At 31.6% G+C, this 19,598-nt stretch overlaps 2 protein-coding genes across 2 annotated transcripts; both read right to left on the reverse strand.

Annotated features, from left to right (window-relative positions):
* Positions 1-2,070: 2,070 nt before the first annotated feature.
* On the reverse strand, positions 2,071-4,446 carry LOC100814152 (phosphatidylinositol 4-phosphate 5-kinase 4). The gene is made up of 3 exons (XM_003523408.5): positions 3,233-4,446; positions 2,561-2,789; positions 2,071-2,422 (listed from the first exon to the last, which is right to left on the reverse strand). The coding sequence occupies exons 1-3, from the start codon at positions 4,141-4,143 to the stop codon at positions 2,258-2,260; spliced, it is 1,305 nt and encodes a 434-aa protein (XP_003523456.1). The 5' UTR covers positions 4,144-4,446; the 3' UTR covers positions 2,071-2,257.
* Positions 4,447-8,323: 3,877 nt separating this feature from the next.
* Positions 8,324-10,766, reverse strand: LOC100814682 (probable N-succinyldiaminopimelate aminotransferase DapC). Its single transcript, XM_003523409.5, has 2 exons — positions 10,498-10,766; positions 8,324-9,767 (listed from the first exon to the last, which is right to left on the reverse strand). Exons 1-2 carry the CDS (start codon positions 10,699-10,701, stop codon positions 8,619-8,621), a joined length of 1,353 nt encoding a protein of 450 aa, XP_003523457.1. The 5' UTR covers positions 10,702-10,766; the 3' UTR covers positions 8,324-8,618.
* Positions 10,767-19,598: the final 8,832 nt, after the last annotated feature.

A 19,598-nucleotide genomic window follows, 5' to 3' on the forward strand; every position in this document is an offset into this window, starting at 1 on the left:
ATTAGTCGTATGGTAATTTTATATTTCCTTTTTTTAACTTGTATAAAAATTTCCGTTTTTTCTTTTAACTAGTTACTTACTACTTGAGTTATTGAAATACTGAGTTATTTCATGCAACATTCAAGGGAAAAAGTTACATTACTCAGTTTCCCATTATAATTTTTTAGGTCTTTGAACACGATTTCTTTTGAAACTCTCGACCCATTTTACTTGCAACTCATACTCACTTGGGTGCATGCTAAGATGCTTTCACGAGCACTTAAAAGTGAATATGTACTTTAGAAAAAATAAAATGAAAATTTACAGTGTTAATTAAAAAAATACATTTTAATTTTTTATTAAAAACTCGAGAGTGCATTGCAACAAAGTATATACACACATAAAATAAATTATGAATTAATTAAATTTTCTTTTATTGTTTTTAATTAATAGTAATTCTATTTTTACATTTTTTATATCCTGTCAAATAACATTCACTTTGAAAAAGTCAAATTCAACACACTAGAACAAATAATTTGGAAAGGGAAGGAGTCCAGCTCTCGAGATTATTGGAGCCATCCAGAAAACCTAAATGGCAAGTCAAGTGATAATTAAAGTTCACCTCAGTATGGTGTTAATGCCCCGTGCTGTATATCTACCCTTTCCTTGTTGGACTTTTTCGAGATGCATCTGAGTGGTTGAACAAGAAAGCTTAAAGAAGGAGATATTGAATCCAGGGATAGATAAAATACTAGGTGAAACTAGTAAGATGTCTGTTCTAAAGTGAGAAGAGTGTATTTTATAACACAAAATGCAATAAAATTATTAGCTAAAAATTAAGGATTATGATTGTAGAGGATATATATTATCACAAAATTTAGACCATATAATAATAAATAAAATATTAAAATGTAATGTTAAAAAGTTACATGTTAACTATCCATATTTAATTATATGGTTCACATGATTTTAATATATATATATATATATATATATATATATATATATATATATATATATATATATTAATTTCATCATAATTATCAATCGATCATTTATTTATTTTTCACTTTAAAAGAGTGAAATCCATATCACGCAAAACTTGATGAAAATTAGCCCAAAAAAATAAAGGAAGTTAAAAAAAGTAAATTATATATATGCTTTCTTTAATAACAAAAAGAATTCTTTTTTTACAATGGAAGAACCTCAGATTGTAGATCCAGCATGCTAGAAAAGTCATACTCTTTTCCCTTTTATATTTTTCTAAAAAGAGATAAAGATCTTACCCACCACTGCATCATGTGCCCACAGTTTAAACAAAATAATAATGATAATAATAATAATGGAAAGAGAATTCCTGTCATTGTCCTACATGAGGAGAGCGTCACATGGATTCTTATTACAAAAATATAATGCTATTATAGTGTCATCTATTTGTTTCCTTCTCTTGTAATTTTATTCGATCTAGAAATGGCAGTTTCTCATAATGATAGTATCTTGATCTAAGTAATGGCGGTTTCTCATAATAATAATAATAATAATATCTTGAACAACATGCAACCAGCTGATATATTAAAACAAGTAGACAGGATTTTCAGCGATGGGTGGTGGTTTTGACTCTAAATTGCGAGTTGATGGCCTAATTGGAGAGTTCTCAACCAGAGACTTATCAACATCAGCTATTTGTCTATTCGTGTCAACAACTTGGCTGCAATACAGGTATGGGGCGCACAGCCATTATTCTCTGTGCACAAGGGTCAATCTTACACCAGCATCTACTTTTTCACATAATCTTAATTTCATGTTTGATTAAAACACTGAAAACGTTAAACACAGATCTTAAATGTACTAGTAACTCTTTTAGAGATCGCCGTATAATTGCTAAAAAGATTAGCCAATCCTCGAGTTAATCAATTTTAGAGTGTCACCCCTCACAGCCGATACAACTATTCCTGCATGACCAAAAAGAAGAGATAGGATAAATAGCCTTTTCTGGTAGTATCAAGCATCCCAATGAAGTTTAACTTCACTTGCCACAATGCAACCACTTCTTACAGTGAAAAATAAAATAACTGATCATGAAGAAACAGCTTGAGCAAATTCATCTTTCATTGATATACATGATTTATGTACAGATTACAGCGTGGTGAAACAAGCATAACTCTCTTTTCAACCTCCAATAAGCTTTTGCTCACCGGGGTGACATCTTCCAAGGACTCAATATTAGTAAAAAAAAAATTTACAATTACAATTCCAAACAAAAGCTAACATCTAATTCTTAGACATCAGTGTCGCAAAATTTTCCATCCATCCTGTTCTGAACAGCTTTCACAGCAGCAACTCTAGCAGCAGTGGCAGCCTTGCTCGCAGCTATTACTGCTTTGTTAACCTGGTCATCCACTCGTTTAAGGTTTATAGCATTCTCTGCTGTTTTCCTAGCAGCCTGCAATTTTTGTAACCCATCAAATGAAAACAAACACATATGAGAAAGAAAACAGACAAAATTTAAAGCGATTATAGCAAGAAGACAACCATGTTAGTTAATACTAGTAATTTATTAGATGTCCCTAATAACAAGTACCTGAACTGCTCGAAGAACAACATCAGATAGTGGTGGTAGAGATTGCTTGAGGTTGCCAGCATCCCATCCACCACTTCTTCTGTCACCATTTCGAAAAGTGTACGAGCCAATACCTTGCCTACTACCCTCGTGCCATGCTCCCTCATAACAGTGGCCGTTGGCAAAGTGGTAGACCCCAAATCCATGTATCTTGTCCCCAAAATACTCTCCAGCATATCTATCCCCATTTCTGCAGCACAACAATTACTTCAAAAATTAGACTTTTGAAAAGCCACATCCAAAACCTCAATTTATTGTCTACTGAAATAATAAATGCTAACTCAAAAGAAAAAAAAATTAAAACTTGCCAATTCTACCATTAGTAGACCAAATCAGGTAATATCTTTGAAAAAGCGACATAAATCAGTACTAGAAAGATCAGTGAATCGTTTATATGACAAGCCAAGCCATCTAAATTTGAAACAAGTCAATGAATACAGAAGAGAAAGAAAACAAGTTTCAACTTGGCACAACTGTTGGAAAAACCGCCCTAACTGCGGAGACCCTAATTTCACAAAACAGAAGCAAAAACAAAAAATGGGATCTATAAAGAAAGCCATTGAGCAGGGCAGAGAGAGAGATTGAATGACACAATGACGCAAGAATCGAGTGCATTAAAAACAAGAAAGATACCTAAAATGGTAACAGCCAACACCGTGCTTGACGCCATACTTAAACTGACCAATATAACAGCTAGCATCGGAGCAAGTTTGAAGACCCACACCATGGCTCTGACCGTTACACCACTCTCCAGAATAAGAGTCCCCAGTGTAGAACCTATAAACCCCATAACCATGCCTCAACCCTTGCCTATACTGACCCCTATAACGACTCCCTCTCGCCCAGCTCTCAATTCCGTATCCATCGTACCTTCCATCAACCCAATCCCCTTCGTACCTCCCATTCACCAAGTAATGGTAGACCCCACTCCCGTTGCTTCTTCCTTTGTGAAACTCCCCCTCGTAGAAATCACCATTGCTGTAAAACTCCACACCTTCCCTCACTATCTTCGCCGCCGCCGCCGCCTTCTTCCTCGTTGTTGTTGCGGCGGGCTCTCCTATGAACCACTGCACCGGCCTCGCCGCCGCCGCCGCCTTGGAAAACCCCAGCCGCTTCACATTCTCCTCCCACGAAAGCTTCGCCAGAGAGAACGATCTGAGGATGAGGCCCTTGTTTTTGGAGACGAAGTAGAGCGCCACGGCCACGAAAATCAGCGCCAGTAGGAAATTCTCCGAGAAGGACACCTCCAGGTAGAAGAAGTAGAACAAAAGCGAGCAGGCGCCGAGGAAGAAGACCGCCATGGCGGAATATGCGGATGACCTATGGGCCTGGGCCTGGGCCTGGGATTGGGCTTGGGCCTGAACGTGGGGTTTCTTGGGCTTCTTATTCTTGTCATCGTGGTCGTCAACATCGAGGAGGAGTTGTTGTTCGTGTTCGTGTTCGTGTTCGTGCTGGGTGATGATGGAAGAGAGGCTGTGAACGGAGGAACGGAGAAGGGAGGAGTGGGTTCTGGTTAGCTTGCTCCCGCTCTTCTGATGCTCCATTTCAGAGAGTGAATCAGATCAAGTATTCCGGTCAGCGCCGGCGACATCTACGGGAACCATTCAACTGTCACCACATTGCACGAAGTGAGTTGTTGGGAGCGTGGAGTGGGTGCTGGGTTTGGTGTATTTATGGGGGCATTCAGATGGGAAGAACTTAGATTCATCATTCGCCGTTGGATGCTGCGATTCTGGCCGTTGGATCCCGGTCTTGACGGGTATATATGGTCGTCAGATCGGGATTGATTCGGCGTCGTGCCTGTTCCGGGCCGGCACGTGCCGCCACATTATTTTAATATTATTTTTCCCCCATACGACTCGTTCGCTTCAGGTTAATTTTAGCCACTCCCTCATATCCCCTGCTTCTCACTCTTCTTAACGCTTAACTTGTTTTATGAAAAATATTAATTGTTTATTTTTTATTCATTTATTTTAACAATATAATTAAAATTTTGAATTGATTTGTTAAAAAAAATATCAAACTTGAGTTTGCATTTTTCACTCATTTATAACTTAATCATTCTTTAATTTTATTAATATTGCATTTAATAATTACTTTAAACTACATAACTTTAAGCTTAAGTTTGTTTTTTTTTTAATTAAACAAACTAACTTAAACGAGTAATTAATAAATCAAACCTGAATAGTTCATGAATAATTTTGTTCATTTACACACCCATAGCTACCATGTATATATAGCATATAAAAATGTAAAGAATTCAATATTCTGTTTTAGGCTAAAAGGTAAAGTATTCTTATTCAACGTTCTGTTTTCCTTTTTTCTGCGACTTGTTTGGGAAGTTTGAAATAGTAATTTCATGTAAATGCACGGGTTAGAGTGAATGTAAATCGACATGGTTCACCTGTTTATCTATTTTAATTTTAGCGTTTGAAAAATGCATGACATAATGAATTTTAAACAGAAATATAAATATCATTTAATGTAATTTAAACTATTCGTAGTGCTACTTATAACATACGATTTAATCAAAAATTAAATTGACTGTACAAATGAGTGTACATGGCGACGCGCCAATGTATACTTTAATTCTTGATTAATTGATTAAAAGGTGATGTATATTTTAAGATATTTGTTAACTTCTTGAAAGTAGAAGTATACGTCCCAGTATACCGAGTGTATTTAATTTTTAATGTTGGGTTGCTAATTTAGTTGTTTCTTATTTTCTTATTCCTAGCAAGGGATGGAAGGAGCAAATACCTATGCTTTAGTTTTTTGGTGTTTACCCTTCTTTGGATTTTAATTATCAAGCTTTTTGTTTCTGTACAAAATGATGATTACACCTTGGCACACAAAATAAGTATCCGAGCATATTAAAATGCTAAAGACGTAAATAGATCTAAAAGCAAAAGAGATGTATAAGGAAGATACCAACTAAAATGCATACCAGGTTATATCACGTGTATGTACAAGGCAAATGGACGCTTTATTAATTTATTATTTTATTCATGTAATAATGTAATTCTACTTTTGATCAGATCCTCTATTTTGAAATTTGAACTGTGTCACAACTAAATGTCTCTTTTCTACTGTAAGGTAGAAAGTTGTGGTTGAGCATCAACAGACTAATTATTTGTAATCCGTATAGTTGGCTAGTTGTTTTACTCCCTCTTGTCTACATAATTATAATTAAGTTCATTGAAGGCTTCCACATCAGTGAGTGACCAAGTTAGTCTTGAGAATTCTTGTGTAGTCAATTACGAGTGAATAAAGTAAGCCTTATAAATGTCTTGAAATTTTCGGTCAACATATTCATTAGCGTAATTAATTCATTCTATGATCATAACAAGTTGCATCCAATCCAAGTGGATGATGGTTCGAATGATGAACAAACACAGGCAAATGATGAATCCATGTGGAAGTCCCTTGCTAATGAAGTATGTGTGCGTGTTGAGCCCTTATTGATACTGTCCAATAATTGGAAAGCTTCCTCTCAATATTTGTGTGCATGGGACTCTAGTTAATGAGGGACAATGAAGAGTTTGAGTTGGAATAAAAGTTCCACACAGAAAAGAAATTAACAAAATAAAGTGTGTGCATATATAAAAGGGGAAAAAAATCAGAGATCCCTTTAATCAGAAAAAAGAAGTGAATAGTTGTTTCTTTATAATATTAGTTATAGTACTTGTCTTTATTGTTAGTTTTTATTTAATAGAAATTAATGTTTTAATAAAAAAAATATAAATTTATGCAAATACTACTAGACATGTACATCGGCACAACATTATTTTAACTTAAACTATTAATTTTTGAGTTAGAATTAGTCTTACTTGAATTGTATTACTATTTTTATTATCAAGATATTGGATAATTCAAGTTGAATAAATGTTTTATTTTTAAAAAATATAGACTTAAATTTGAATCTTTATTTAAATGGAATTCAACCTATTATTATCCAAACAAACACTAGTAAAGGATATTTTTGTTGATATAATGAGACTCGAATTCAATTAATTTATCAGCTAAAAATATAAAAATAAAACCATGAGAATTCAACGTCATGTTTTATTTTTATGCCAAGTAGGAAGGGATAAATAGCAACATAAATCATGTACAGTTGATAATATAAAGTAGATTATTTTTGAAAGTGACAACATCGAAGTTTAATATCGGGGGGTGGCCGGGTGGGTGAGGGGGATGATACAGTATATAATAATAATTCTTTGAGAATTTTTTAGTGAAATTAATAAATATGAAATAAATAACCCGGTGCAACACATTCGTGAGAAAACTAAGTATTGGTGAAATAACATGAAAATTCCATTATTTTATCAATGACTAAAACGGGGAAAAAATGGAAATTCAATACAATTTTTTTAATGTCTTCAATGGCAGAAGAAAAAGGATAAACGAAAACAATAAATCTGTGGTTGTAGAATGGTGCAATAATACCGTGATACAAGCTTGTAAGTTGTAACAATTTATCCTGTCTTCGGTTACAAAGTACAAATAATTCACACTTGATTCATATTAGTCACGTATTGTCTTGTCTTGCTGAAGTCTAGCTAGGCCTAGAGATGAAATCACATCACATGTTAACGAATTTATTTCCCTATTGAGCACGACAAATTTGTTTACATACTGCTTTGCTCACTCTAGTAATATTCTAATACTTCCCTTTACTTCTCCCTAGCATGTTAGGACGATATTATCTCTAACTTGAACCCCCTTCTGTCTTGGACAGTTACAAAATATGCTTCATACCATTACAGCTAAAATTATAAATTTTCAAACTTATATAAAATAGTAGGTGTAATGGAGAACATGAATTATAGAACCAAGCATCCTGCAAAGACAACCCACGCTTGGATGAAGAGGTGCCCTGTACTTATGGAGCCCAAGTGTTTATGAGTGATGATTGATGAGTCAAATCCATAGAATTAGGATCTTGTCATTGTCTCTCTACATACATTGGTTGGAGGCTATAAAACGTGTATGATTAATGGATTATGATTACTGATTGATTGATATTCTTGTGCCTACCGTGTTTATATAATATAGCCTTCTCAAATAATATTGATGTTTTCCTCAAAAAAGAAAAAAATGATGTAAATAAACTCTTATTCCCTCTCCTTTGCTTAGTATACACCATTTTCCCTAACAATGATTTATCACTATGTCTATGTTTTCTCAATTTCTCCACTTCCTAGTAACTGACAATAGTTCTTCAGAAGATATAGTTTTTCTTCCCTCTACAGAACTCATTTTATTAACTTGGTAACATCCATAGTATGATTTATTTGTTGTTAGGCCACTTTTTGTCTTTTTTTTTTTTTTAACATTGTTTTCTTTGGCCTAAATATTCACCACCTCTATTTCCACATTTTTTTTCTTGTCATCATAACATTATCATGACTAATCTCAGATTTTCACATTTTTGTTAGGCGTACTCGATTATTTGTCCTATTCAAAGTTAAATTGGTTGGTCTGAACTTTAGAAACTCATAAGTATCAAAGTGAGAATTAGGAAAATAAAAACAAAAAGTTGCACATCAATTGCTATCGTATGGAAGGGGTGCATAAGAGGTCTACCCGCCTAAAGATTCGTAACATTCCAAATCTTAGAGGAAATAATTAAGGGGTCATGTCCCGTTTCATTATTGATTCCTTGCATCCAAACGAAAGGAAGAAAAGGCTCAAGAATCAGGGGATAAGACAGCAAGATAATGATCATGGATCTTTGAAATATAACCCATAAATGTTAAAGTTAAATCAAATCTGTATGGCATCACTCACTAGCTGGTTGGCAGGATTTCTGGTCATTGTATATATACCCTTCAGAAGATGATCCAATTCAGGGAAGAAAAACAATCTAGGGGGATAGGAAGTAGGTAGTGACTAAAGACTGCGGGGCATCCAATTCAATGAACCAGAAGTCATTACAATCCTACATTTGGGCTTCTACAAAGGTAAATGTCTTCACTCCAATTACGGATAATGACTTGATAATGCATTGAGATCATTTTATAAGCTTCGTTTTCATCCTCTCAACAGCAGACCTAATAGTATCCTCATCCTTGCAGAAAGTAAATCTGACTAGATTCTTTCCCTCTTCTGGATTCAAGTAAAATACACTGGTGGGGATTGCCACCACTCCCACTTCCTTAACTAGATATTCACAAAATGCAACGTCATTTTCCAGTCCAAAAGGGGTGTGATCTACAACCACAAAGTAGGTTCCACTGGATGGGAATACCTTGAAGCCAACGGCCTTCAACCCTTCAACCAAAATAGCTCTCTTTGCCATATAATCCCTCTTCAGCTCTACATAGTAAGAGTCTGGTGCTCTCAGAGCTGCTGCAGCAGCACACTGAAAAGGATGGGCAGTTGCAAACGTGAGGAAGGCGTGTGCCTGTCGCACTCCCCATGATAAGTGTGGGGGTGCTATGGCCCAACCAATCTTCCATCCTGTTAAGGAGAATGTCTTCCCCAAGGAGTTCATTGTCACTGTCCTTTCGAACATTCCAGGCAAAGAGGCCATCGAAATGTGATCCATATCAAAAGCCAACTTATCATAAACTTCGTCAGTGAAAACCAGAACATCATTCTCGATGCAAAGAGATGCAATGCAATTTAGCTCCTCACGAGTGAACATCTTTCCAGTAGGGTTGTGAGGAGTATTTATAAGAATGGCTCGGGTATTCTTCGAGATGGTGGACTTCAACTCTTCAAGAGGGACAGCAAAATCTGGAGGGCGCAAAGTGATGCCTTTTACTTTTGCACCAGCCATGGACAAAGTGGCCTCATAAGAATCATAAAAAGGAGCAAACATAATAACCTCATCACCAGGATTTATTAATCCTATCATAGTTGCAGCAATTGCTTCTGTGCATCCAGATGTGACAGTAATTTCCTTTTCAGGGTCTACCACAAGTCCAGTATCTTTCTTAAATCTGTCAGCAATGGCAATGTTCAGGTCTGGAACTCCATAACCCCGGGCATACTGATTTTTCCCATCCCTGATTGCCTGAATCGCTGCTTCCTTTACAAATTCTGGACCATCAAAGTTGGGAAAGCCTTGACCAAGGTTTATGGCTCCATGTTTGATGGCAAGCAAGCTCATTTGAGTGAAGATTGTTGTCTGAAATTTTTCTAAGCGCTTTGCGATCTGACAACCAAATGACAATCAACAAGAATCAAACAGTGAACAACCCAGTGCCAGGTACAGAACAGAACCAAAACAAAATCCATGTTTTTTGGCATTAGTTTGGTCTGAAGATGCCATTGCCAGTTACAAAACAGAACCAAACTCTCTTAACTGCCAAAACCATTCCAAGATATGATCTTAGGTCCTTGCAGAAGGTTTTAGTTTTACAAAATAAATAGGCTAACATCCTCAAATGAATTGAAACTAAATTGTAGCAAGAGCAATGAATTTTTAACACCCCATTTTTTCCAAACACCAAATTAACCCTCATCTTTTCTCTCCATCTCTCTATTCTTATCATACCTATATTTTTCTCATTTACACAGGGTGTCAATTAGCATTTTGGGTGTCCAAATATCATTTTTGTTGTAGCAAAAAATACAACCTTCACCAAGCAACTAATTAATTCAGAAGGGAATAAGAATATATAAATTATAAAATGGAGGAAATTGAAAAACAAGGGTGATTCATAGTGTGTGATTGACCCATCCCATATACGAAAGTACACTGCATCATGATGAAAATACTAAGAAATAGGTAGCCAGCAGAAATAAAAGCTAAAATATAAAGATACTATGAGCCCAATTAACATTCAGACATCTGATTTAACTAGGAACATTAAAAATCTTGAGCCCTAATAATAAAAGGATCCGGAAAGTGTGATGATCTGAAAAGGGAGAAGAGGTTGAACCTGCAAAGGTTGCTGCGTTTTGTGGATGACGGTGTCGTTCTGAGTGGAAAAAGTGGACATGGTAGCGGAAATGGAAGATGAGAACTTTGGGGTCGGAGAGAAAGAGGGTGCGATAAGATAGTGAAAGAGATTTGAAAAGCCTAAGAACTTGGAGGAAGGTGCGAATCTCATGTGTATATATGGGCAGTTACCATAGACCTGCATAGAAGTCGAATTTGATTCTTTCTTTCTATTTTATGGCGTTTGCCAGAGAGAATGATAAATATTTTATCTCTTATTTTTATTTATTTATTAATTTTGTACAGATAAGACAGCGTGCGACAAGCACCCAATGAATCTGTGCAACCTAGCCTAGGTGAGCATTGTATGTTTGACCACGATGCTTGCTTCGGAGCCAATACACGTTCATTCCACCGTTGATTATCAGGTTCAGTACACGGTAAGTAAACCTTGGGGTGGGTTTGGTTTAAAGGAATATGGATATGTTTGGTTGTGGGAAGAGAATAAGTAAAAAGGGAAATAGATAAGAGATGGGATGAAAATAAATGTGATTTGATTGAAGAAAATAGAAAAAGATATATTAGAAATAGAATTGACTGGGCAACAAGATTCATTATAATTGTTAAATGATAATAATTTGATTTTTTTGTCTTGTACATAATAAAGAAGGTTTTGTTGAAAGAGACAAAAACACTTCCTAATTAATCTCATGACTTGACTTTTAAATGTGAAAATACTGATTTCTAACAACAAAAGAGATAGTATTTAAGAAAATATCCTTTTAAGATTATGATGTTTTTTTCCTTGCCCAATTAATTTAAGAGAGAGAAAGAGGATATTAAGGTAAAATGTTAAATTTCTACAAAAATCTTCTCATATAAGAGTGAAAGTCTACAATGGTATATCATTGTATGACCCTTTCTTTCTCTCTTTTTTTCTTCCCTCCTTCTCACTTTCTTTCCCATGTACCAAATCATGCATGAAAAAGGTGTGAAAATGATTTCAAATAAAAAGAACTAAAATATTGAATTAAAGTAAAATATAAAAATATGTAATTTACATTAATTTTTAAAATTTTCATCTCAAATATATCTATGTGTAAATCAACCAAATATTTCTTAAATCTCTACATTTTTGTAAAGTTTTATGTCACATTTTAATTAGACCAATAGAGAAAGAAATTAATATATATATATATATATATATATATATATATATATATATATATATATATATATATATATATATTATCATTTAAATTGCTACTATTATTCAATCACCTAATATCCAACAATTTAAATGAATTGATTTTTATAATAATTATTTAAAAAGTTACACTCAAAATATTTTTTAATTAATTAATACAACGAAAGTTTTTACATTGATGATACTTGAAAAATAATTTTTAAAAAATTAAATGTTGAAATTATAATAATATATAAAATAAATTCCAAAGCTAATTCCGGTTTTAAATGTACATTTTTCGTTACATTAGCTTATTTTAAAATATAATTAGAAGAGAAAAATATTTAGGGAATTTAAATATTTATAAAAGTGAAGAAAAGATAAATATATTATTTGATTTTATTAATTTTTATCATATTTCTCTTGTTATAAAAATTATTTAAATAAGAAAAATGTTTGCTTAAAATGGAAAATTAATTCTTTGTTCTTTTCCCAAACTAAATTCTTTGTCTAAGTAGTAAGCAATAATGTGTATAGTTGTTAACTGACAAGTGTACCAAATGGTCTTAAGTAGTAAAATAAACTAGAAGTTCGAGTGTGGAGTATTGTTTGTACTCGAAGTTGTGCTTATCCAATTTTTCAAGCAATTAAAGATTTGAGAGATTAAAAATTATAATTAAACTAACTATCTAAAACATGCAAGGGAAGAAAAACAAACACTCGGGGCGGTGAAGCGAAGGTTGATTCAGAATATGAAAGTGTTGGGACTTAGCTTACCAAAACTACTCTCGATGTAATGTTGATGAATTTTTTTCTATTTAATATTATAGCTTTCATTTTACTGTCAACATGCGAGACTAATTTGTCTTTGCAAAAACACTATTTTGAAAATTCCAATGGTAAGAATATGCAAAAATGGGTTTCAAAGGTGGTGTCCAAATTTTACAATGATCAAACGGTTGACAAGTGCAGGATCGTAGTTTTAATGTGACAAGTTTTTGGTATCTACGGAAAAACAGAAAGAAAGCTCTGTGCGAGGGACATTTCTTCCACCACAGACATTATCTCGACAATCCCAACTGTGGGTATGTGCGAAAATAAGTTCCGAACCACACATTTAAATTTGACGATGATTCAACGGTTAAAGAGTCCAAGATCGTTGTTTTACTGAGATAGATTTGAGTATATGCGAGAAAAAAATGGGGTTTAGAAAATGAAGAAGTTAGGATAGTCTAAGCCTTTTATTTACTCTATTATTTATTTATTTATTTTATACAAAAAAACTTTATTTTATTTGATAATGAATAAATAAAATATTCTTTTTATTTTTCTTCAAACCATTATTTTAATTAATAAAGTTATTTCTCCTAATTTATTTAATTATAAAAATCTCATTATTTAAATAAAAAACCTTTTTTAATTTATTTCAACGAGAAATGAGGTGTTATACTTCTGCTATGTTAATTTTATTATGTTACTGGATGAATAACATGATGAAATCATGTACAGTGAGATGAAAGTAAAACCATAAAACAGAATCATAATTATATTATATTATTTGAGGTGATGAAAAGACAATTTTATTATGCAAATCTGTAGGGTACAATTTTGAAATATGGGTAAAATACACCTAGGTAGGTAATGCCATTAACAAAAGCGGTAGTCACAATAACAATACCCAAACTTATTACGGAATCTGGGGAGAAAACAGATTTAAATTTTGCTCGTCAAATCTGGTCCGGATGGCTAGCCCCCAAAGAATGAAGCTTAGCATCTCTTCGACCCAAGCCTTGATTCTGTCCACCTTAATTTTTATTGGTTTGTTTGTTTTGGGCTCAGCCCGCGTCAACAAAGTCAGTTTATTTATCATTATAATTAGCAACTTGCTACATACAACACCGTTGTTTCTAAGTACACCTCATTTCCTCTTTTTTTAGATTTTAATCATCTGTTATACCCATTTTCCTTAAAAGGATACACCCCTTGAAACTCAATTTTTCTCTTCTGGAAATATCTTTTTGAAATAACGTATACCAATTTTGAAAATTTATATTCAAAACTATGAAACATTTTCAAAACTATAGATTAAAATAATAGTATATCATTAATTTCATTATTTAAAATATAATAAAAATAATTAAATAATAAACATGATAAAATTAAGATAATTGGTATAATAGATAAGATTATTAGAAGATCAAAATGCATGAAAAAAAGAGAATGTCAAAGTAGAAAATTTATTTATTATAAATTATAAACTAAGCTTATAAAATAAATATTTATTTTCTGTAATACAGACTAAAATAATAGTATATCATTAATTTCATTATTTAAATATAATAAAAAAATACATAATAAATGTTATCAAATAAAGATAATTAGTATCAATAGATAAGATGATTAGAAGATCAAAATGCATGAAAAAAGAATAGAAAATATTAAAGTAGAGAAAAAAATTAATGTCTAAAATGCAATAAAATAAAAATTAAAAATGGTTGATTGGGTCATTGAATTTATTTAAATTGAAAAAATAAATACATCTCATAATTGAAGCAATTATAATTAATTTAATTTAAATTTAATATTTAAAACAATCAACTCATTCAATCCAAATTTATCAAATTAGTTTGATTTGATATAATTCAATAAGATAAACAGGTGGAATTATATTTTATATTTTCATTAGCATATTATTAATAGAAAATATTTATTAATTTTGTTAATAATTAATTTGTATCAAAAAACTTGATTGATCACTCTTAATAAAAATATTTCTCTCAATTATATTTTTTTTCATCATAATAATTAAATTTAAAATCGTATTTATAAAAATCATATTTAATATTACTTCAACCAATACATCCGAGGACAGAGCTAGTGTTTTAATCATAGGCCTAGGAAGCCTCACCCTTCCAAATAATTTTTGTCGGTATAGCAATGCTCCATCCAACAAAAGGAGAACTGGTTAAAAAGGAAAACTAATAAAATAGAAAGATATTTTTGAAAGAAGACAGCGGGTAAGAACAAGCCTCTATTTGCTTTCCAAACTTTTAGATGTTGCCATTTACTTCATTTTCTTCAAATAACTTGGTTGTAAATGATGCTTTCAAGTTTTTATGAGAGAGTAAAAAAACACTTCAATTATTTTCAAGTTCAAATAAGATATTTGTTTATTCTTTCCCGTTAAACAAGACAATTAAATAGTTCTCACAACCTCTTTCTTAGGTTTTAAACCCTTTTAATAATCTAGGATGATATATGTGAATCACTCATGACATCATTAGGCTTCAGTTCTATCTTTTCTGCCTAAATTTTTAATTAACATCTAATTATACGCTGATGAGCATAATTGAAATGATTTAGCATATGGAACTTAGCCCAGGATAGTACACTATTTATGAGAAATAGTATTCATCCACTAATCATTCAATTCATCTATACATAAATCTTCATTTGTCCAATAACAAAAATAAAACTTAATAGATTAAATGAATTTGATCAACAACTGTTACTGGATAATTAATTACTAAAATCATTCATCGTATTTTTTAAATTAATGGGCCAGACTATTAAATCAATAATGGTCACAAGAATAGAGATTCAATACAAAATATTCTAAAACTAGTTCTCATAAGAAGAAGAAGAAATTACATAATTTTTTTATATTTACATGTAAAAAAGTAAATAAATTAGTATATTTTTAAATAGATAATTGAATATGCATCCATAAATAATTATTAACAGATGAGTTTAATTATTTTGTAACAATTTATTAAAAGGTTGAATTTTTAATACATCATAAATAGTTAATGATTTTTTTTAATATAATTTAAAATTTGTCCAAAATATTTATTTCACACTCCTATAGAAAGCTACGGGAAAGAAGTGAGTTCATTTGCTGGACAAGGAACAAACTTTTTTTTTTTCATAAATAAGAATAGAAGATAAGCTCAAAATTTATAACACTCACGTATTATATACTCAGCTAATTAAGCTAAATTGACTTCCTTGGTATAAGGAATCAGCTGCATTAGCTTTGGTAATTAGTGCAAAGTCTTTTGCACGAAAAAGTACAAATGAGATGTGGCATTATTTTTAAATTTAAATTAAAAATTGAAAAACAAATTTGACGTCTTAATAAAAATAAGTGTATTGTTGACGAAAGAATTTATCAAATTTCTTTTGGTAAACAAATTTCATTTCAATCCACTCCATATTGAAGTTAGATTAATTAATTGGAATACCCCACACCCCCACACGCGCACGCACCAAAAAGTTGCATCATATCCTATACAAGTTACTTATGATTTGAAATAAGATGAATCTACACATTAATTAGTTGTTTTTTCTTTCTTTAGCATATACAATATACAAATATGTTGAATGATTATTGAGAGAAAGATAGTCCTATATATACAGTGACCAAGGGGCAAGGGGTTCCTTGGGATCTTTTATGTATAAATAATAAGAAAAAGAAAAAGAAAAATCAAAAATAAAAAATAAAAAATACTAATAAAAAAATATATAAGAAAAATTGATTTTTGGATTCATATATACGTTTAATTTTTTTTCTAGCAGTATATTATATTTAATTTTACACCTAAAATAACACTTTTGGGTCCGTTCATATATATATATATATATATATCTGCAAATCAAATTATATTAATGAATAAACAGGTACCAGCAGTACTATATCGTAAATACATTTACTTTAGATTTGTACTAACAATCTAACTTAAAACATTATGATTATTTTGTTTTCTTAAGAAAAGATGTCAAGTAAATTGAAGAGTCTTAAAGTCAAAATGAACTATCTTTGAGAAATGTTTAACCATATACTCATAGATCAAAATAGACAAATTGAAATGCAATTAGGGTTTAAATTAATGTTCTTAAGAATATACATGTTTATCCCTCAACGAACACATCCATATTGTTTATTGAACAAATGAGTAGCGATGAAAGCAGAGGGATTATATATTCATTATCCAAGTCAAAAACACACTGTAGTTTGCATAATTTGACAAAAAGTTTATACTTAAAAAACACGAGATTATCCAATGAGTTTATGAGCACGATGTTTTGGCAACTTCTTTGCTATATGATATATATGTTCGTATATACCTAGTAAGATATAGAGATTCCTTGTCTCTTGCAAAGACCCAAGATTCCCTTATTATTTTTAATGCAAACTATGGTTGAAACTGCAAGTGTGATTGCAAGCAAAACTAGCAGTTATATATAAGGAATATGTGTTCCAATGGCTATTGCTATAGCTGTGAGGAGGCAAAACTTGACCCACCCACCGTAACCATGCATGCATGCATTATGTACAAACAACTACATGTTTGATGTTTTCGTTGTCCATTTCAAAGGTAATTGTGAATTATTAAATTAATAAGGTATTACTTAATATATGATGCACTGAACAAACGTTGATACCCACTTCTGAATTATTTAGGTTACATAAATGTGTGCAAATCACTAAGCAACTTGTGTAAACAACCAACTTCACCTAGCTAGGAGATAGGGAGCAGCAAAGTTTGACTTAAACGTTAACGCCATAACAATTTTATAAAAAGTATACAGAAATTAATTGAATCCGATCCAAGTTGGTGTACTGTCACATAAAACTACATGTTTTTGCAGCCAATAATATTTAATATCAAATCATGTAGACACTGTTGCTATGGTCATGCATAAATTTATTTGTATAAAGTTATTGTGTTTATGTTGGGGATTATTAGAACTATAAAGTTAATTAATCATCAAAACTTGTAGATAAGTTTGGGTCACAAATATAACTGTGAAAGTTGGGGTATTCCTAGAGAAGAAAAAAAAATTCATCTTACATGTTTTGAGTATATGTTAAAAAGACCAGTAGAAATACTGGTAAGGAGGATGAACTAGATGCCATATGATTTAGTGATTAGTTGTTGTTACGGGTTGAGCTTGGGGCCTAATTCATATTACAACCCTTTTAAGTTCCAATTTTCTAAAAGTCTAAAGTTAAGAACATTGACCGAGGCAAATAGTATAGGATGAATACAGAATAGGGTTATCCTACACCCACAACAAAACAACATATAATTGCTCACAAGGGACCTTGGCCCAATGTCAAGGATTTCAGTCCAGCTCTGACAAAAAAAGTATCCACATATATCTATAGTATATCTTAATTAACATGCAAGATGATTTGGGATGAGATGAGAGAGAATTATTATTATGTGTTGAACAACTCTTAAAATTAATAATTCTAGCTAGATTACATACCTACACTATTAAAATAACTACATTCTATGATAACAAAACTAAGATGGTTCTCTAAAACCGTCTTACAATATTTTTGTGGTGACAATTTTGTAATATGAACAACATCGATGACAATGATTTTGTAGAGACCATATTTGAAAGTAGTGTTCAACGACAGTCGTCGTGAAATGCTTTTGAAATTATTTAAAAGCTGGGAACGAATTGAATCCCTATGTCTATCCCTCTCACACACAAACTCATCTTCGGAATTCGAAACGACGCCACATTTCTCAGCACCATCATCATCATAGCTTTCTAGACCTTTCAAAATCGCCACCACCTTCTCAAACCACTGATAAAAAATCGCATCCACGTCATCATCATCGACATCCCCTTCGAACAGAGAAACAACATCCTGGATAGCTACCTAGGATATTAATATTTTTGAACTATAAAAATAGTCTACAAGTCTATATGAGAGGAAATTATACATGATTATAAATTTAATATTTATAATATTATTACATATATTATTTATGGATTTTAGTATAATTTTAATTGTTAAATTTTAATTAAAAATTATAAAATTTTAATTTTGTACATAATTGATATGAAAGAGAAATTAAAAATCATCCATTAAATGTAATAATCATAGCATTAATGATAAAATTTAGAATAAAATAATTGTTTAAATTCTATTGCTCAATGAAGATGAGATTGTTTAATCCCATCTTCACTTGGGGTTAGTTAGACAAATTCTTAATTTGTAAATTGAATTTGAATTTGATATTTATTTCAAAATGTTTTGATTTTTTTAAAAAATTAATGTAAATTAAAAACTATAGGTTAGAGTTTAATGGATATGTAGTGTTAAAAAAGTTTTTATCTATGGATTACTATGAGTTATCCTTTTGGTATAAAACTGAGATTCTAAACAATGCAATCACTGAAAGCTTGTTTTGCCTTCTTTTTTTTTTTCCAATAAATATTTACCTTAATTGTCCAAGCCAATACAAAAATATTTCACAATTTGTGATTGAATTTGAATCTAAAAAATAGTACGACTGGCCTTTCAAATACCTCATCAATTTCAATAACTTTTTTTGTCATTGTTGGGATTAAAAGTTCACCACTAGCAATTTTTTTGACGGCACAAAAAAGAAAGTTGAACCAAATTCGAAAGATGTTAAATATTTGTTCAAACGTTTAAGATCTTAGATATTTGTTCAAACGTTTAAGATCTTAGATATTTGTTCAAATCTTTAAGATCTTTTAAATCTTGTTTAACTTTTATTTTATATAGCAATAACAATTTGAATAAGAAAATTTTCTAGTGTTGACTTTTATAAAAACAATTATTAAAAGTGATGATGTATTTAAAAATTCCATTAAAAAAATTTGAGATTCAGTCCGTTAAAATGAGACTAGTCAAGTAAAGAAATATTTTTGTATTGGTATGGTCACTTTCTTTAGACAAATAGTTAGAAAATTTATAAAAAGCAAGAACTGATTGCAGTGTTTAGAGTGTTTTAATTATTTGTCCAAAAGGCAGGCCATTATAATAATTTCTCAACACTGTTCAAGCAACAACTGGCAGATCAGGGTCACACCTGTGCCTGGAATTTCCGAAACATAACATTTGAGGGTTTGTACTTTTAGTT

The sequence above is a fragment of the Glycine max genome, chromosome 4 (genome assembly GCF_000004515.6).
Source record: "Glycine max cultivar Williams 82 chromosome 4, Glycine_max_v4.0, whole genome shotgun sequence".
NCBI lineage: Eukaryota > Viridiplantae > Streptophyta > Magnoliopsida > Fabales > Fabaceae > Glycine > Glycine max.

What these genes read in the sequence shown, in the direction of transcription:
- LOC100814682 (XM_003523409.5), bottom strand. Translation starts at nt 10,701, where the DNA reads ATGCAGGTCTATGGTAACTGCCCATATATACACATGAGATTCGCACCT. An exon ending in AAACGCAGCAACCTTTGCAG is followed by an intron (nt 9,768 to 10,497) that starts GTTCAACCTCTT and finishes TTTGGTTGTCAG; the next exon opens with ATCGCAAAGCGCTTAGAAAA.
- LOC100814152 (XM_003523408.5), bottom strand. Translation starts at nt 4,143, where the DNA reads ATGGAGCATCAGAAGAGCGGGAGCAAGCTAACCAGAACCCACTCCTCC. An exon ending in GTTGGCTGTTACCATTTTAG is followed by an intron (nt 2,790 to 3,232) that starts GTATCTTTCTTG and finishes GTTGTGCTGCAG; the next exon opens with AAATGGGGATAGATATGCTG. An exon ending in TTGTTCTTCGAGCAGTTCAG is followed by an intron (nt 2,423 to 2,560) that starts GTACTTGTTATT and finishes CAAAAATTGCAG; the next exon opens with GCTGCTAGGAAAACAGCAGA.